Source organism: Balaenoptera ricei, chromosome 21 (assembly GCF_028023285.1).
Source record: "Balaenoptera ricei isolate mBalRic1 chromosome 21, mBalRic1.hap2, whole genome shotgun sequence".
Taxonomy (NCBI): domain Eukaryota; kingdom Metazoa; phylum Chordata; class Mammalia; order Artiodactyla; family Balaenopteridae; genus Balaenoptera; species Balaenoptera ricei.
In genome coordinates, this window is record NC_082659.1 from 31,379,579 (window position 1) to 31,392,545 (window position 12,967).

Genomic DNA, 12,967 nt, shown 5'->3' on the forward strand with positions numbered 1-12,967 from the left:
TTTTGCCTCCTTAGGTAGGTTTATTGTTAGGTACTTTATCCTTTTTGATGTGATGGTAAATGGGATTGTTTCCTTAATTTCTCTTTCTGATCTTTCATTAGTAGTGTATAGGAATGCAACAGATTTCTGCACATTAATTTTGTATCCTGTGACTTTACCAAATTCATTGATGAGCCCTAGTAGTTTTCTGGTGGCATCTTTAGGATTTTCTATGTATAGTATCATGTCATCTGCAGACAGTTTAACTTCTTTTCCAATTTGTATTCCTTTTATTTATTTTTCTTCTCTGATTGCCATGGCTAGGACTTCCAAAACTATGTTGAATGAAAGTGGAGAGACTGGACATCCTTGTCTTGCTCCTGATCTTAGAGGAAATGCTTTCAGTTTTTCACTGTTGAGAATGATGTTTGCTGTGGGTTTGTCGTATATGGCCTTTATTATGTTGAGGTAGGTTCCCTCTGTGCCCACTTTCTGGAGAGTTTTTATCATATTTGGGTGTTGAATTTTGTCAAAAGCCTTTTCTGCATCTATTGAGATGATCATATTGTTTTTATTCTTCAGTTTGTTAATGTGGTGTATCACACTGATTGGTTTACGTATGTTGAAGAATCCTTGCATCATTGGGATTAATCCCACTTGATCATGGTGTATGATTCTTTTAATGTGTTGTTGGATTTGGTTAGCTAGTATTTTGTTGAGGATTTTTGCGTCTATGTTCATCAGTGATATTGACCTGTAATTTGTGTGTGTGTGTGTGTGTGTGTGTGTGTGATATCTTTGTCTGGTTTTGGTATCAGGGTGATAGTGACCTCATAGAATGAGCTTCTGAGTGTTCCTTTCTCTGCAATTTTTTGGAATGGTTTGAGAAGGACATGTGTTAGCTCTTCTCTAAATGTTTGATAGAATTCGCCTGTGAAGCCATCTGGTCCTGGACTTTTGTTTGTTGGAAGTTTTTAAATCACTGTTTCAATTTCAGTACTTGTGATTGGTCTGTTTATATTTTCTATTTCTTCCTGGTTCAGTCTTGGAGGGTTGTATCTTTCTAAGAATTTGTCCATTTCTTCTAGGCTGTTCATTTTATTGGCATATAATTGCTTGTAGTAGTCTCTTATGATCCTTTGTGTTTCTATGGTGTGAGTTTCAACTTCTCCTTTTTATTTCTAGTTGTATTAATTTGAGTCCTCTCCCTTTTTTTTCTTCATAAGTCTGGCTAAAGGTTTATCAATTTTATTAATCTTCTCAAAGAACCAGCTTTTAGTTTCCTTGATCTTTGCTAAGTTTTAAAGTGAGGCATGGCTTATAGTGGGAAATTGTCATTGGAAAAGCACAGCATGGAGACTCTTGTACTGTCTCCTACTCTTCTCCTGAATTAAGATTTTTTAGTGTATGTGGAGACAACGGAGTACTAATAGCTTGGTAAATACCAATAGTATTACTACTCTGTTGCACTCAGTAAATTTGTGGACACTCGGTAACTTTTCCTTACTTCACCACATAAGGCTAAGAATGAAAATAATCTGCATACTATTAAAAAAAACTGATTGTGTCATTTTATTGACTTTGTGAAAAATGAACTATTTTATTTATTCACTTAGTTTTTGGAATTTATAGGGGCTTACTACAATTTGAAAATGTAAGTTATGGAATTGAGCCCTTGGAGCCTTCAATTGGTTTTGAACATGTGATTTATCAAGTAAAACATAGGAATACAGGTGCTTCTTTATATGCTGAGAAGGATATTGAGTCAAGAGAAAAGCCCTATAAAATACAAAGTGTAGAGGTAAGTGATCAATTGAGTAAGCTGATATGGTTATTACTATGCAGCAATATAAACAATGTATTTTTTCTGATAAAAAATTATTTACATTAACATATGTATATGAGAGAGAGAAAGAGAGAGACAGTGATACCAGAAACTTCATAACATATTGTAAGTCTTAAAAGTAGTCATTCAGTTTTCCAGAACACCAAGATGGCATTTTCTGCTGTTAGTGGCATTTTTCCCTGTGATCCAGACCTTTGTTGTCTGTAGATGCTCTCCTTTCTCCATATCCGTTATATCAAAGTTTTGATATAATAAACATAAGTGACATTCACACAAATATTGAAGATGCTTACCTAGGATCCTGAGAAGAATCACTAGTATCTTTTAAGGCAACTGCCTCAGGGTAGGCCATTATATTTTCCTTATATCCTTATCCAGGGATGGAGAGACTGCTTCTACTGGCAAAGAAGACTCATCAGAATTTAGAAGTTTAGAGACTTCCTTGGCGGTACAGTAGTTAGGAATCCGCCTGCCAATGCAGGGGACATGGTTTCAATCCCTGGTCTGGGAAGATCCCACGTGCCATGGAGCAACTAAGCCCGTGTGCCATAACTACTAAGCCTGCGCTCTAGAGCCCACGAGCCACAACTACTGAGCCCGTGTGCCACAGCTACTGAAGCCCGCATGCCTAGAGCCCATGCTCCACAACAGCAGAAGCCACCACAATGAGAAGCCTGTGCACAACAACTAAGAGTAGCCCCCACCCGCCACAACTAGAGAAAGCCCGCGTGCAGCAACGAAGACCCAACACAGCCAAAATAAATAAATAAATAAACAAATATTTATAAAAAAAAGAATTTAGAGATTTAGTGACCCCAGCTTCATCAGAGTTTCCCATATACCCCCATTCCAATTTTTAGGATCTTATTTCTTCCAGTAGACACCCTGTGAGGGTGGAAATTCAATTTGTGTTGTAGTTCATCCACTCACAAAATGAGATTCTGGGTTTGGTTTTCAACAATCTCAGCTCTGCACCAACAGTGGCTAAGGGTATCTTTCAGGAAAGACACTTCTCCAGGGAAACAGAACCAACAGGATATATGTATATGTGTGTGGGTGTGTGTGTATACACACACATATATATTTGATATAAACACACACACACACACACACACACAAAGAGAGGGAGAATGAGAGAATTTAGGGTAGACTGTAGACTGGCAGGCTGGAGACAAGGGAAGAGTTGTATTCAAGTCCAAAGGCAGTCAGCTGGAAGGATTCTTTCTTGCTTACAAGGTAGTCTTTGCTCTAATAAGGCCTTCAACTAATCAGATGAGCTCCACACATATGATGAGGGATAATCTACTCCACTAAAAGTCCACCAATTTAAATGTTTATCTTATCCAAAATCATTTTCACAGAGACATCCAGAATAATTTTTGAACAAAAATCTGGGCATTGTGACCCAGGCAAGTTCACAGAAAAAATTAACCATCACACCAGGTTTACAAAATTTATTTCATATTTCCTCCAAAAGTTTTATTCTTTAATCCCTTACATTTCAATTTATGATCCAATTTAATTTAATTTTTGTATGGAGTGAAGGAATCTCTAAATTCATCATTTTTCATATGCATATCTAGTTTTCCCAACACCATTTGTTGAAAAGCCTCATGTTTGTTCCACTGAATCTTCATGGCCCTTTTTTTCAAAGATCAGTTGACCATAGATGTTAGGGATTATTTCTGCACTTGCAATAATACTCCATTGATCTTATGTCTATTCTTATGCCAGAGCCACACTTTTTTTTTTTTTTTTACTACTATACCTTTGAAATACGTTTTGGGATTAGTAAGTGTACATCCTTCAGTAATGTTCTTTCTCAAGGTTGTTTTGGCTATTCTTGATACTATCAATCTCCAAATAAATTTTAAAATTCACTTATTTTCAATTCCCTGAAAAAGCAAGCTGGGATTCTGTTGATTCTGTAGATTAATCTTGGAAATATTGCCACTTAACAATATTAACTCGTCCTATCCATGAACATTGAACAGTCTTTTGTTTTTAGGTCTTCTTTAATTTTTTGCCACAATCTTTTGTATAGTTGTCTTCAAGTTGTCAGCCAAACTTCTTATGTTAAATTTATTTCTACAAATTTTGTTATTTAAATGCTATTTCACATTTAAAATTTTATTTCAAATTTGGATTTCTCATTATTCATGTTTGGAAATTATTGACTTTTGTATACTGATTTCATATTCTGCAAACTCGTTTAAATTGGGTATTAGTTTTTTATTGTGCTCTTTGTAGTTTTCTATGTACAAGATGATGTCATCTTAAATAAAGATAGTGTTCTTCCTTTTCAATTATGATGCTTTTAACTTCTCTTTTATTGCCTACATGCCCTGGTTAGCATGGTGTTGAATAGGTGAGAAGAATATCCTTGTCTTGGACCAATTTTAAGAAGAAGGTCCACCACCATTAAGTATAATGTTAATGGTGAAATAATATAAAAACTTTCTGGAAGTTTCAACTCACTTTACTCTCTGATAAAATTCTCCTGCTTCACTTTCTATCTCACTTTCTCTGACTTTTCCTTATATACTCATGTTCTAGATAATGATATTTCTTGTGTTATGTCTCAGGTTTTTGTTTGTCTTGTATATTGTCTTGTATATTTTTTCATGGCTTTATCTACTGTGATTTATAGATCTCCCACTCTCATTCCAATTTTTTTCTGAGTTATTTATCTTACATTGGACATAATGACTGCCCAAGTTAAACAAAATACACAAACACACACATTAACTATCTACCTACTTATCTATTTATCTATCTATATCGTCTATCATCTATCTATCTATTGTCATCTTCATGTCCCTCTCACTTCCTGAATATTCTTACCAGTGGGCTTTGGTATCTTTTAACTTTAACTTTTTAATCCAACTATATTGCAATTGGATCATTTAGTAGTGTTCTCCAATCTTCTTCCCTAGCTCCAATTCTTTAGTATTTATTTGACCAAAGCAAACTTTCATGCAATTGATGTCAACTTTATATAGCACATTTCCAAGAAATTGGTTTTCTTTATTGGCTACTTTCTTTTACTAAATAAAATAGCTTTTGAGGTCTTCTGAAATCTTAATACCTGCCCACCTTCCCAATATACAGATTTCTTGGCATTCTTTTATCCATCTTTTTCTTAAATTTTTAATTATTTTGCTAAACCGGACTATAGCTTTTCCCCATGAAAGCTTATTGTCCAGTAAATAAATGAATAAATTATAATCAACTAAATATCATCAATCCCTATCTCAAAGATGAAAATAAACAAGGATTACTTCAGGAAATGTAAGTCAACTAACACTTATATTGGTTAAAACAAAGAAATAGCTTAGAATCCCTCAAAGCATTAATATTTTGTTACTTTCAATTAATATAAATGTTTATTTTTCTTTTCCAGTAAAGTAGTATCATTTCCTTGTTTAGGCACTTCAGTGAAAGGATGGAATCCTATAAGCAAAACTATCATGAAGCATTCGGTGCTTCGTTTTGGATGGAAATGAAAATAAACCAATTAGGCCATAAGGGGATTTCATTTGCATTAAAAAAAAAAACAACAAAAAACCCTCAAGTCTCCAAGGTTTTAAAAGAGAATTTTTAAATGGAAGGAAAAAATGAATGATCATTCACCCCTAAATTTGTCTTACTGACCTTATTGACTTTTTTTCCTTTAAATTACTATAATCTTCACTTTTCTCTGCTAAATCCTAGATTTGTTTTTCCCTCTTTATTGCTCCTCTTTATGTTAAGGAAAATGGTTTAACTAAAATGTGATAGTTTTGAACTTTCAAAGGATTAAATACCAGTGTAAAAAGAAAAAAATTCAGGCATTAAAATATGCATAATAAAAGTTTTCTCAATTTTTGAAATTTGATCCTCCTTTTCTGCTTCTATATATTTGTCCAGTGCTTATACATGGTATGCTATTTTAGTAACAAACTATTTTGAGTTAACTGCACCACAGTCTTAAAGTGCCCACAAAGACTGTCTTCCAAGTTTTCCCTAGCTCATTCCTCCTAGGTTAACTTCATGTAAAAATAATGATGAACATAAGTAATATTTTATTAAACGTAGTTACAACAATTATTACTTGTTGGCAGAGTGTAAGTCACACAGATCATAAGCCCATCGGGCCTCACATTTGTGCCTAATTTAACCACTGTGGTCTAGTTGAATGACATCATAACCAGATATCCTGAGATATCTATGGTGCAGTTTAAGAAACCCAGTCATTTTGTTTCTCTGTTGCTCACTTTTTTCTGCGGTGATTTATACAAGGATTAACTTTATCCTTCAGATGAAATCCCACCCCTCTAAACACAGAGATGTGCCCCTACTCTTTCAAGGTCATAGATAAAATCATACAGCATAATAATGTATAATGGAATCATTAAACGAACATAAATACACACATAATGGCAAGTCAAGGGAAGAATTTCCTCAGGGAAGAGAATCATATGAGTAGCCCAGTACCAGTGAGAATATGGAGAATGGAAGGTAGAGGAAAGTTATTTTCTGAATAAATTAAGTGATTGATCAGGTGTGAAAGACATGACAAAGGCAATATTCTGAAAATGATTTCTATTTTCATATAGAAAATTGAATTTTCAGTGTTGAATTTGTGAAGTAGTATTTAACTTAAAATAATTAAATGATTCTTCAATTTTTATCTAAAGTTTGTGATTCTTTTTCAGCCACTTGCAGACTTCTCTCAGTATATAGAAATGCATGTTGTAGTTGAAAAAAATTTAGTAAGTATACTTTCATTTATTTGGCTTATGTTAATTTATATTAGCAATGGGAGTTTATAAAAAGTGTTGGAATAAATTTTTAACACAGGACAATAAATAATAATTTTTGCTCTATCTCTGCCTTAATGAATTTAAATTACTAGTATCAGTAGTAAATTGGAAATCAAATCTCTATTAGTTTATTTTTAATTTTATATAATTAACATATTAAAACATCTGTTACCTATAAAATAGTTTCTTAGTAATTTTTATTCATCATTCCCATACCTATAATGTCTAATAACCTTTGACCTTTTTACTGTCTCCATAATTTTGCCTTTTTCAGAAGATCATATGGTTGAAATGTACAGTATGTAGCAGTTACAGATTGGCTTCTTTACCTTGGTAACATGCATTTAACTTTACTACATGCCTTATCATGGCTTGAGAGCTAATTTCTTTTTAGTACTGAGTAATATTGTATTGTCTGTATGTACCACAGTTTATTTATCCATTCATCTACTAAAGGACATCTTGGTTGCTTCCACATTTTGGCAGATGAATCAAGCTGCTATAAACATCCATTCACAGGTTTTCATTTTATTTATTTATTTATGGCTGTGTTGGGTCTTCGTTTCTGTGCGAGGGCTTTCTCTAGTTGCGGCGAGTGGAGGCCACTCTTCATCGTGGTGCGCGGGCCTCTCACTATTGCGGCCTCCCTTGTTGCGGAGCACAGGCTCCGGACGCGCAGGCTCAGCATCTGTGGCTCACGGGCCTAGTCGCTCCGCGGCATGTGGGATCTTCCCAGACCAGGGCTCGAACCTGTGTCCCCTGCATTGGCAGGCAGACTCTCAACCACTGCACAACCAGGGAAGTCCCCATTCACAGGTTTTTGTATTGACATATTTTTACTCCTTTGGGTAAATATCAAGCAACATGATTGCTGCATCATATGGTAACAGTATGTTTTTTTTTTGTTTGATTTTTTTGTGAGAAACTGCCAGGCTGTATTCCAAAGTACCTGTTTCATTTTGCATTCAGCACTTTAAATATATCATCCCCTTGTCTTCTGGCCTCTAAATTTTTGCTAAGAAATTGGCTAGTAATCTTATTATCACCCCTTTTATGTGTTTAGTTATTTTTCTCTTGCTGCCTTCAATATTAATATTCTCTTTAGCTTTTGACAGTTTGATTATAATTTGTCTTGGTGTGGGTCTCTTTGGCTTTATCCTTCTTAAAATTTAAGCTCAAGGATTTGTGTGTTCATGTGGTTCATCAGATCTGGCAAGCTTTTGGCCATTATGTCTTTAAATAATCTCTCTTCTCCTGGGATTCCCTTAAGTCATATATTGTTCTGCATAATGGTATCCCACAAGTCCCTCCTTTTTTTTCTTTCTGGTTCTCAGACTCAATAATTTCAGTTATCTTATTCTCAAGTTTACTGCTTCTTTCTGCTGCCCCTTTAAATCTGCTGTTGAATACTTCTACTCAATTTTCAGTTCAGTTATCGCATTTTTCAATGCCAGAATTTCTGTTTGGTTTCTTTTTATAATTTATATATCTTTGTTGATATTTTCATTTTAGTCATATATCATTTTCCTGACTTCCCTTCATTCTTTTTGTTTTCCTTTAGCTCTTTGAGCATATTTTAGACAGTTGTTTTAAAGACTTTGTCTAGTACGTCTCTACGTCCTCAGGAATGGTTTCTGCCAATTTATTTCCTTCATTTGGGCCATGCTTTTTTTCTTTGTTTGCCTTGTAACATAGACTGAATGTTTCTGTTCCTCTAAAATTTATACTAATGCATAGTGATGGTACTGGGAAGTGGAGCCTTTGGGAGTGGCTTAGGTCATGAAGGTGGAGCCCTCATGAATGGGATTAGTGCCCTTATAAAAGAGAGGCCAAAGAGCTCCCTCACCTCTTCTACCATGTGAGGACAGAGCAGGAAGATGGCAAGATGGCCATCTCTGAACCAGGGAGCATGTTCTCATCAGACACAGGGCATGCTGGAAACCCAATCTTTAAACTTCCTGGCCTCCAGAACTGTGAGAAATAAATGTTTGTTGTTTGAGCACCCAGTCTATGGTGTTTTTGTTAGGGCAGCCCAAACTGACCAAGACACCTTGTGATTTTTGTTGAAAATTCAGCATTTGAAAAAATAAGCAGGTGACATGGAAAACAGCCATTCAGGCACCTTCCAGACAGGTTAGAACATTGCAGATAAGGTCTTCTCTGCTCCACCTGGTATAATGGAAGGAATTGTGAAACAGACTACCATTTCCTCCAGATTAAACCTTGCCACACTGGGGAAGGGAATACGGCATAGGGGAGTAAAAACACCAGAAAATTTCCTGTCATTTTCAAGATGTTTTTTTCTTGTTTGGACATTTGTAGACCTTTGAATGTTTTCCTGAGGTTTTCTGGAGACCCCAATGAGGTTATTTCAGCCAGTTTCTGGTTGTCTTTTGATGTTTCCAGAGAAAAACAAAGGCTTGGTGTTTTCTAGTTCTCCATTTTGCTGACTTCACTCCCCATGAAGGATATTTTTAATTATTTGTTGCCATCATTTTACAAAGGCTACTTTAAAATCTTTGTCAGATAATTCTAACAAGTGATGTACTTTGGTGTTGACATGCATTGACTGACTTTTCTCCCTCAAGTTGTGATTTTCCTGGTTCTTGGTATGGCAAATGGTTTTCAGTTGCTTTCTGGAAATTTTGACTATTATGTTATGCAGTTCTTCATTCTACTTAAATCTTTTATTTTGTTCATTCAGACTCCTTAGTTGTAGCACATAAGTCCTGACCAAGTTATATGGGTTGAATTCAATGACAAAAGTTCTCAGAGCCTTCGTAATGCTATTTTGGCCTTCTTGGTTCAGTCGCTGTTTCTGCGGGTCTCAGTGATACTTGCCTGTCCCGCCTGCAGGAGTGGAAGGACCTTCCCCTGTCTCCTCCTATGGCCTCTGAGTGGAATATTGTAGATGGTGGGCCTGTGCAGGTGGAAAGTGTCTCCCTGGTCCATCCAGTGCCAGTGGGACTCTAGTACTGTTTGTGTGGATGGGAGTTACTTCCCAGGGTCATTCTGCCTAGTGTTTCTAGGTAGGTACAGGAGACATCAAGCCTGTGGGGGTGGAGCTATTTTGTCAGAAGAGTTTCACTCTTCCCTGCTGATACTGCCAACAGGACCAAATGGCTGTTTCCTGGTCCAGGCCACCTGTTGTCTCAAGCTCGCTAGTGAGACGTTCCATGCTGTGGTGCAGAGGTTACTACTCTAGGCACCACAGTGTTAATGGGTTTCTCATTCCACTTCTACCTGGACTACTCTTTTGCCACTGGATGGGGTGTTGGGAATTGCTGAGGTGCTATATTGTTCTTCCATTCCTAGCATACCTGTACAGGTACCTTCTTGCTTCCACCTTTTAGAGATTTCCTATGATTTTTTAATGTTATTTCAGGGTTTATACTTTTTTATAATTTTGATCAGCTTGGAGGAAGAGGGAGAGATGAGTTTATACCACCCTTTCTTGAAATTTAAATTATTGTCTTTTGTGGGAATTCCTTGACGGCCCGGTGGTTAGGATGCAGGCTTTTTTACTGCCGGGGGCCCAGGTTCAATCCCTGGTCGGGGAACTAAGATCCCACAAGCCGCTTGGCCCAAAAAGAAAAAAAAAGAGGATAAATTACTGTCTTTTGCAAGTTTTTTAAACTGATTTTAGAGAAGAAAAGACAAGATATTTATTGTTTTATACTTTGTTATTGCTAGTACCAATGTTCTTTATTATACTTATGTAGATATGAGTTACTGTTTTGTGTCATCTTTTCAACCTGAGAATTTCCTGATTATTATCATTTCTTGCCTTATTATTTCTGGCAGAGCAGCTCTGCTATCACTGATTTATCTCTCTCTCTCTCTCTTTAAAATTTGAGAATGGCTTTCTGTTGCCTTTACTTATGAAGAATAGTTTTGCTGAGTATAGAATTCTTGATTGAGAGTATTTTGTAGTAGCACTTTGAATTTGTAACCCCACCTGGCCTCCATTGATTCTAATGAGAAGTCAGCTCTGAACCTTGCTGTGTCTCTCCTATAGGTGATGTACCATTTTTTTCTTCTCAGTATAAAGATTTTCTCCGTGTGGCTGTTGTCCAGTAACTTAACTATGACGTGTCTATGTGTGATTGTCTTTGATTTTATCTTACTTGAAGTTTGTTGAGCCTAAGTACTGTGTAGGTTAGAGATTTTCATTGTTTGGGAGTTTTTAGCTATTATTTACTCAAGTTTTGTTTTTTGTTTTTGTTTGTTTTGTTTTGTTTTGTTTTTTGATCATTTCTATCTCTCCTCTCCTTCTAAGACGCTCATTATGTAATGTGTATTTGCGTTATGGTGTCAAACAGGTGTCTGAGATTCTGTTCACTTTACTTCTTTCTTGTTTTTCCTTTCTGTTCTTTATGTTGAATAATTTCTATTGATACATTATTATTTTTATTTATTCTTTCTGCTAGTGAGCTTATATAATTTTAGTTATTATATTTTCTTTTTTTTTTAAACATCTTTATTGAAGTATAATTGCTTTACAATGGTGTGTTAGTTTCTGCTTTATAACAAAGTGAATCAGTTATACATATACATATGTTCCCATATCTCTTCCCTCTTGCATCTCCCTCCCTCCCACCCTCCCTATCCCACCCCTCTAGGTGGTCACAAAGCACCGAGCTGATCTCCCTGTGCTATGCGGCTGCTTCCCACTAGCTATCTATTTTACATTTGGTAGTGTATATATGTCCATGACACTCTCTCACCCTGTCACATCTCACCCCTCCCACTCCCCATATCCTCAAGTCCATTCTCTAGTAAGTCTGTGTCTTTATTCCTGTCTTGCCACTAGGTTCTTCATGACCTTTTTTTTTTTTTTCCATAGAATCCATATATATGTGTTAGCATACTGTATTTGTTTTTCTCTTTCTGACTTACTTCACTCTGTATGACAGACTCTAACTCCATCCACCTCATTACAAATACCTCCATTTCATTTCTTTTTATGGCTGAGTAATATTCCATTGTATATATGTGCCACATCTTCTTTATCCATTCATCCGATGATGGACACCTAGGTTGCTTCCATGTCCTGGCTATTGTAAACAGAGCTGCAATGAATATTTTGGTACATGACTCTTTCTGAATTATGGTTTTCTCAGGGTATATGCCCAGTAGTGGGATTGCTGGGTCATATGGTAGTTCTATTTTCAGTTTTTTAAGGAACCTCCATACTGTTCTCCATAGTGGCTGTATCAATTTACATTCCCACCAACAGTGCAAGAGTGTTCCCTTTCCTCCACACCCTCTCCAGCATTTATTGTTTCTAGATTTTTTTATGATGGCCATTCTGACCGGTGTGAGATGATATCTCATTGTAGTTTTGATTTGCATTTCTCTAATGATTAATGATGTTGAGCATTCTTTCATGTGTCTGTGTGCCGTCTGTATATCTTCTTTGGAGAAATGTCTATTTAGGTCTTCTGCCCATTTTTGGATTGGGTTGTTCATTTTTTTGTTATTGAGCTGCATGAGCTGCTTGTAAATATTGGAGATTAATCCTTTGTCAGCTGCTTCATTTGCAAATATTTTCTCCCATTCTGAGGGTTGTCTTTTGGTCTTGTTTATGGTTTCCTTTGCTGTGCAAAAGCTTTTAAGTTTCATTAGGTCCCATTTGTCTATTTGTGTTTTTATTTCCATTTCTCTAGGAGCTGGGTCAAAAAGGATCTTGCTGTGATGTATGTCATAGAGTGTTCTGCCTATGTTTTCCTCTAAGAGTTTGATAGTGCCTGGCCTTACACTTAGGTCTTTAATCCATTTTGAGTTTATTTTTGTGTATGGTGTCAGGGAGTGTTCTAATTTCATACTTTTACACGTACCTGTCCAATTTTCCCAGCACCACTTATTGAAGAGGCTGTCTTTTCTCCACTGTATATGCTTGCCTCCTTTATCAAAGATAAGGTGACCATATGTGCATGGGCTTATCTCTGGGCTTTCTATCCTGTTCCATTGATCTATATTTCTGTTTTTGTGCCAGTACCAAACTGTCTTGATTACTGTAGCTTTGTAATATAGTCTGAAGTCAGGGAGCCTAATTCCTCCAGCTCCATTGTTCGTTCTCAAGATTGCTTTGGCTATTCAGGGTCTTTTGTGTCTCCATACAAATTGTGAAATTTTTTGTTCTAGTTCTGTGGAAAATGCCAGTGGTAGTTTGATAGGGATTGTATTGAATCTGTAGATTGCTTTGGGTAGTAGAGTCATTTTCACAATGTTGATTCTTCCAATCCAAGAACATGGTATATCTCTCCATCTATTTGTATCACTTTAAATTTCTTTCATCAGTGTCCTATAATTTTCTGCATACAGGTCTTTTGTC

General features: G+C 36.1%; 1 protein-coding gene across 1 annotated transcript in view; it reads left to right on the plus strand.

Moving 5' to 3' along the window:
- Positions 1-12,967, plus strand: part of ADAM2 (ADAM metallopeptidase domain 2) — a 99,968-nt gene that overhangs the window by 20,383 nt on the left and 66,618 nt on the right. The window contains exons 6-7 of the mRNA XM_059909386.1: positions 1,612-1,780; positions 6,523-6,579. Coding sequence (XP_059765369.1) covers positions 1,612-1,780; positions 6,523-6,579 — 226 coding nt within the window. The remainder of the gene's footprint in view (positions 1-1,611; positions 1,781-6,522; positions 6,580-12,967) is intronic.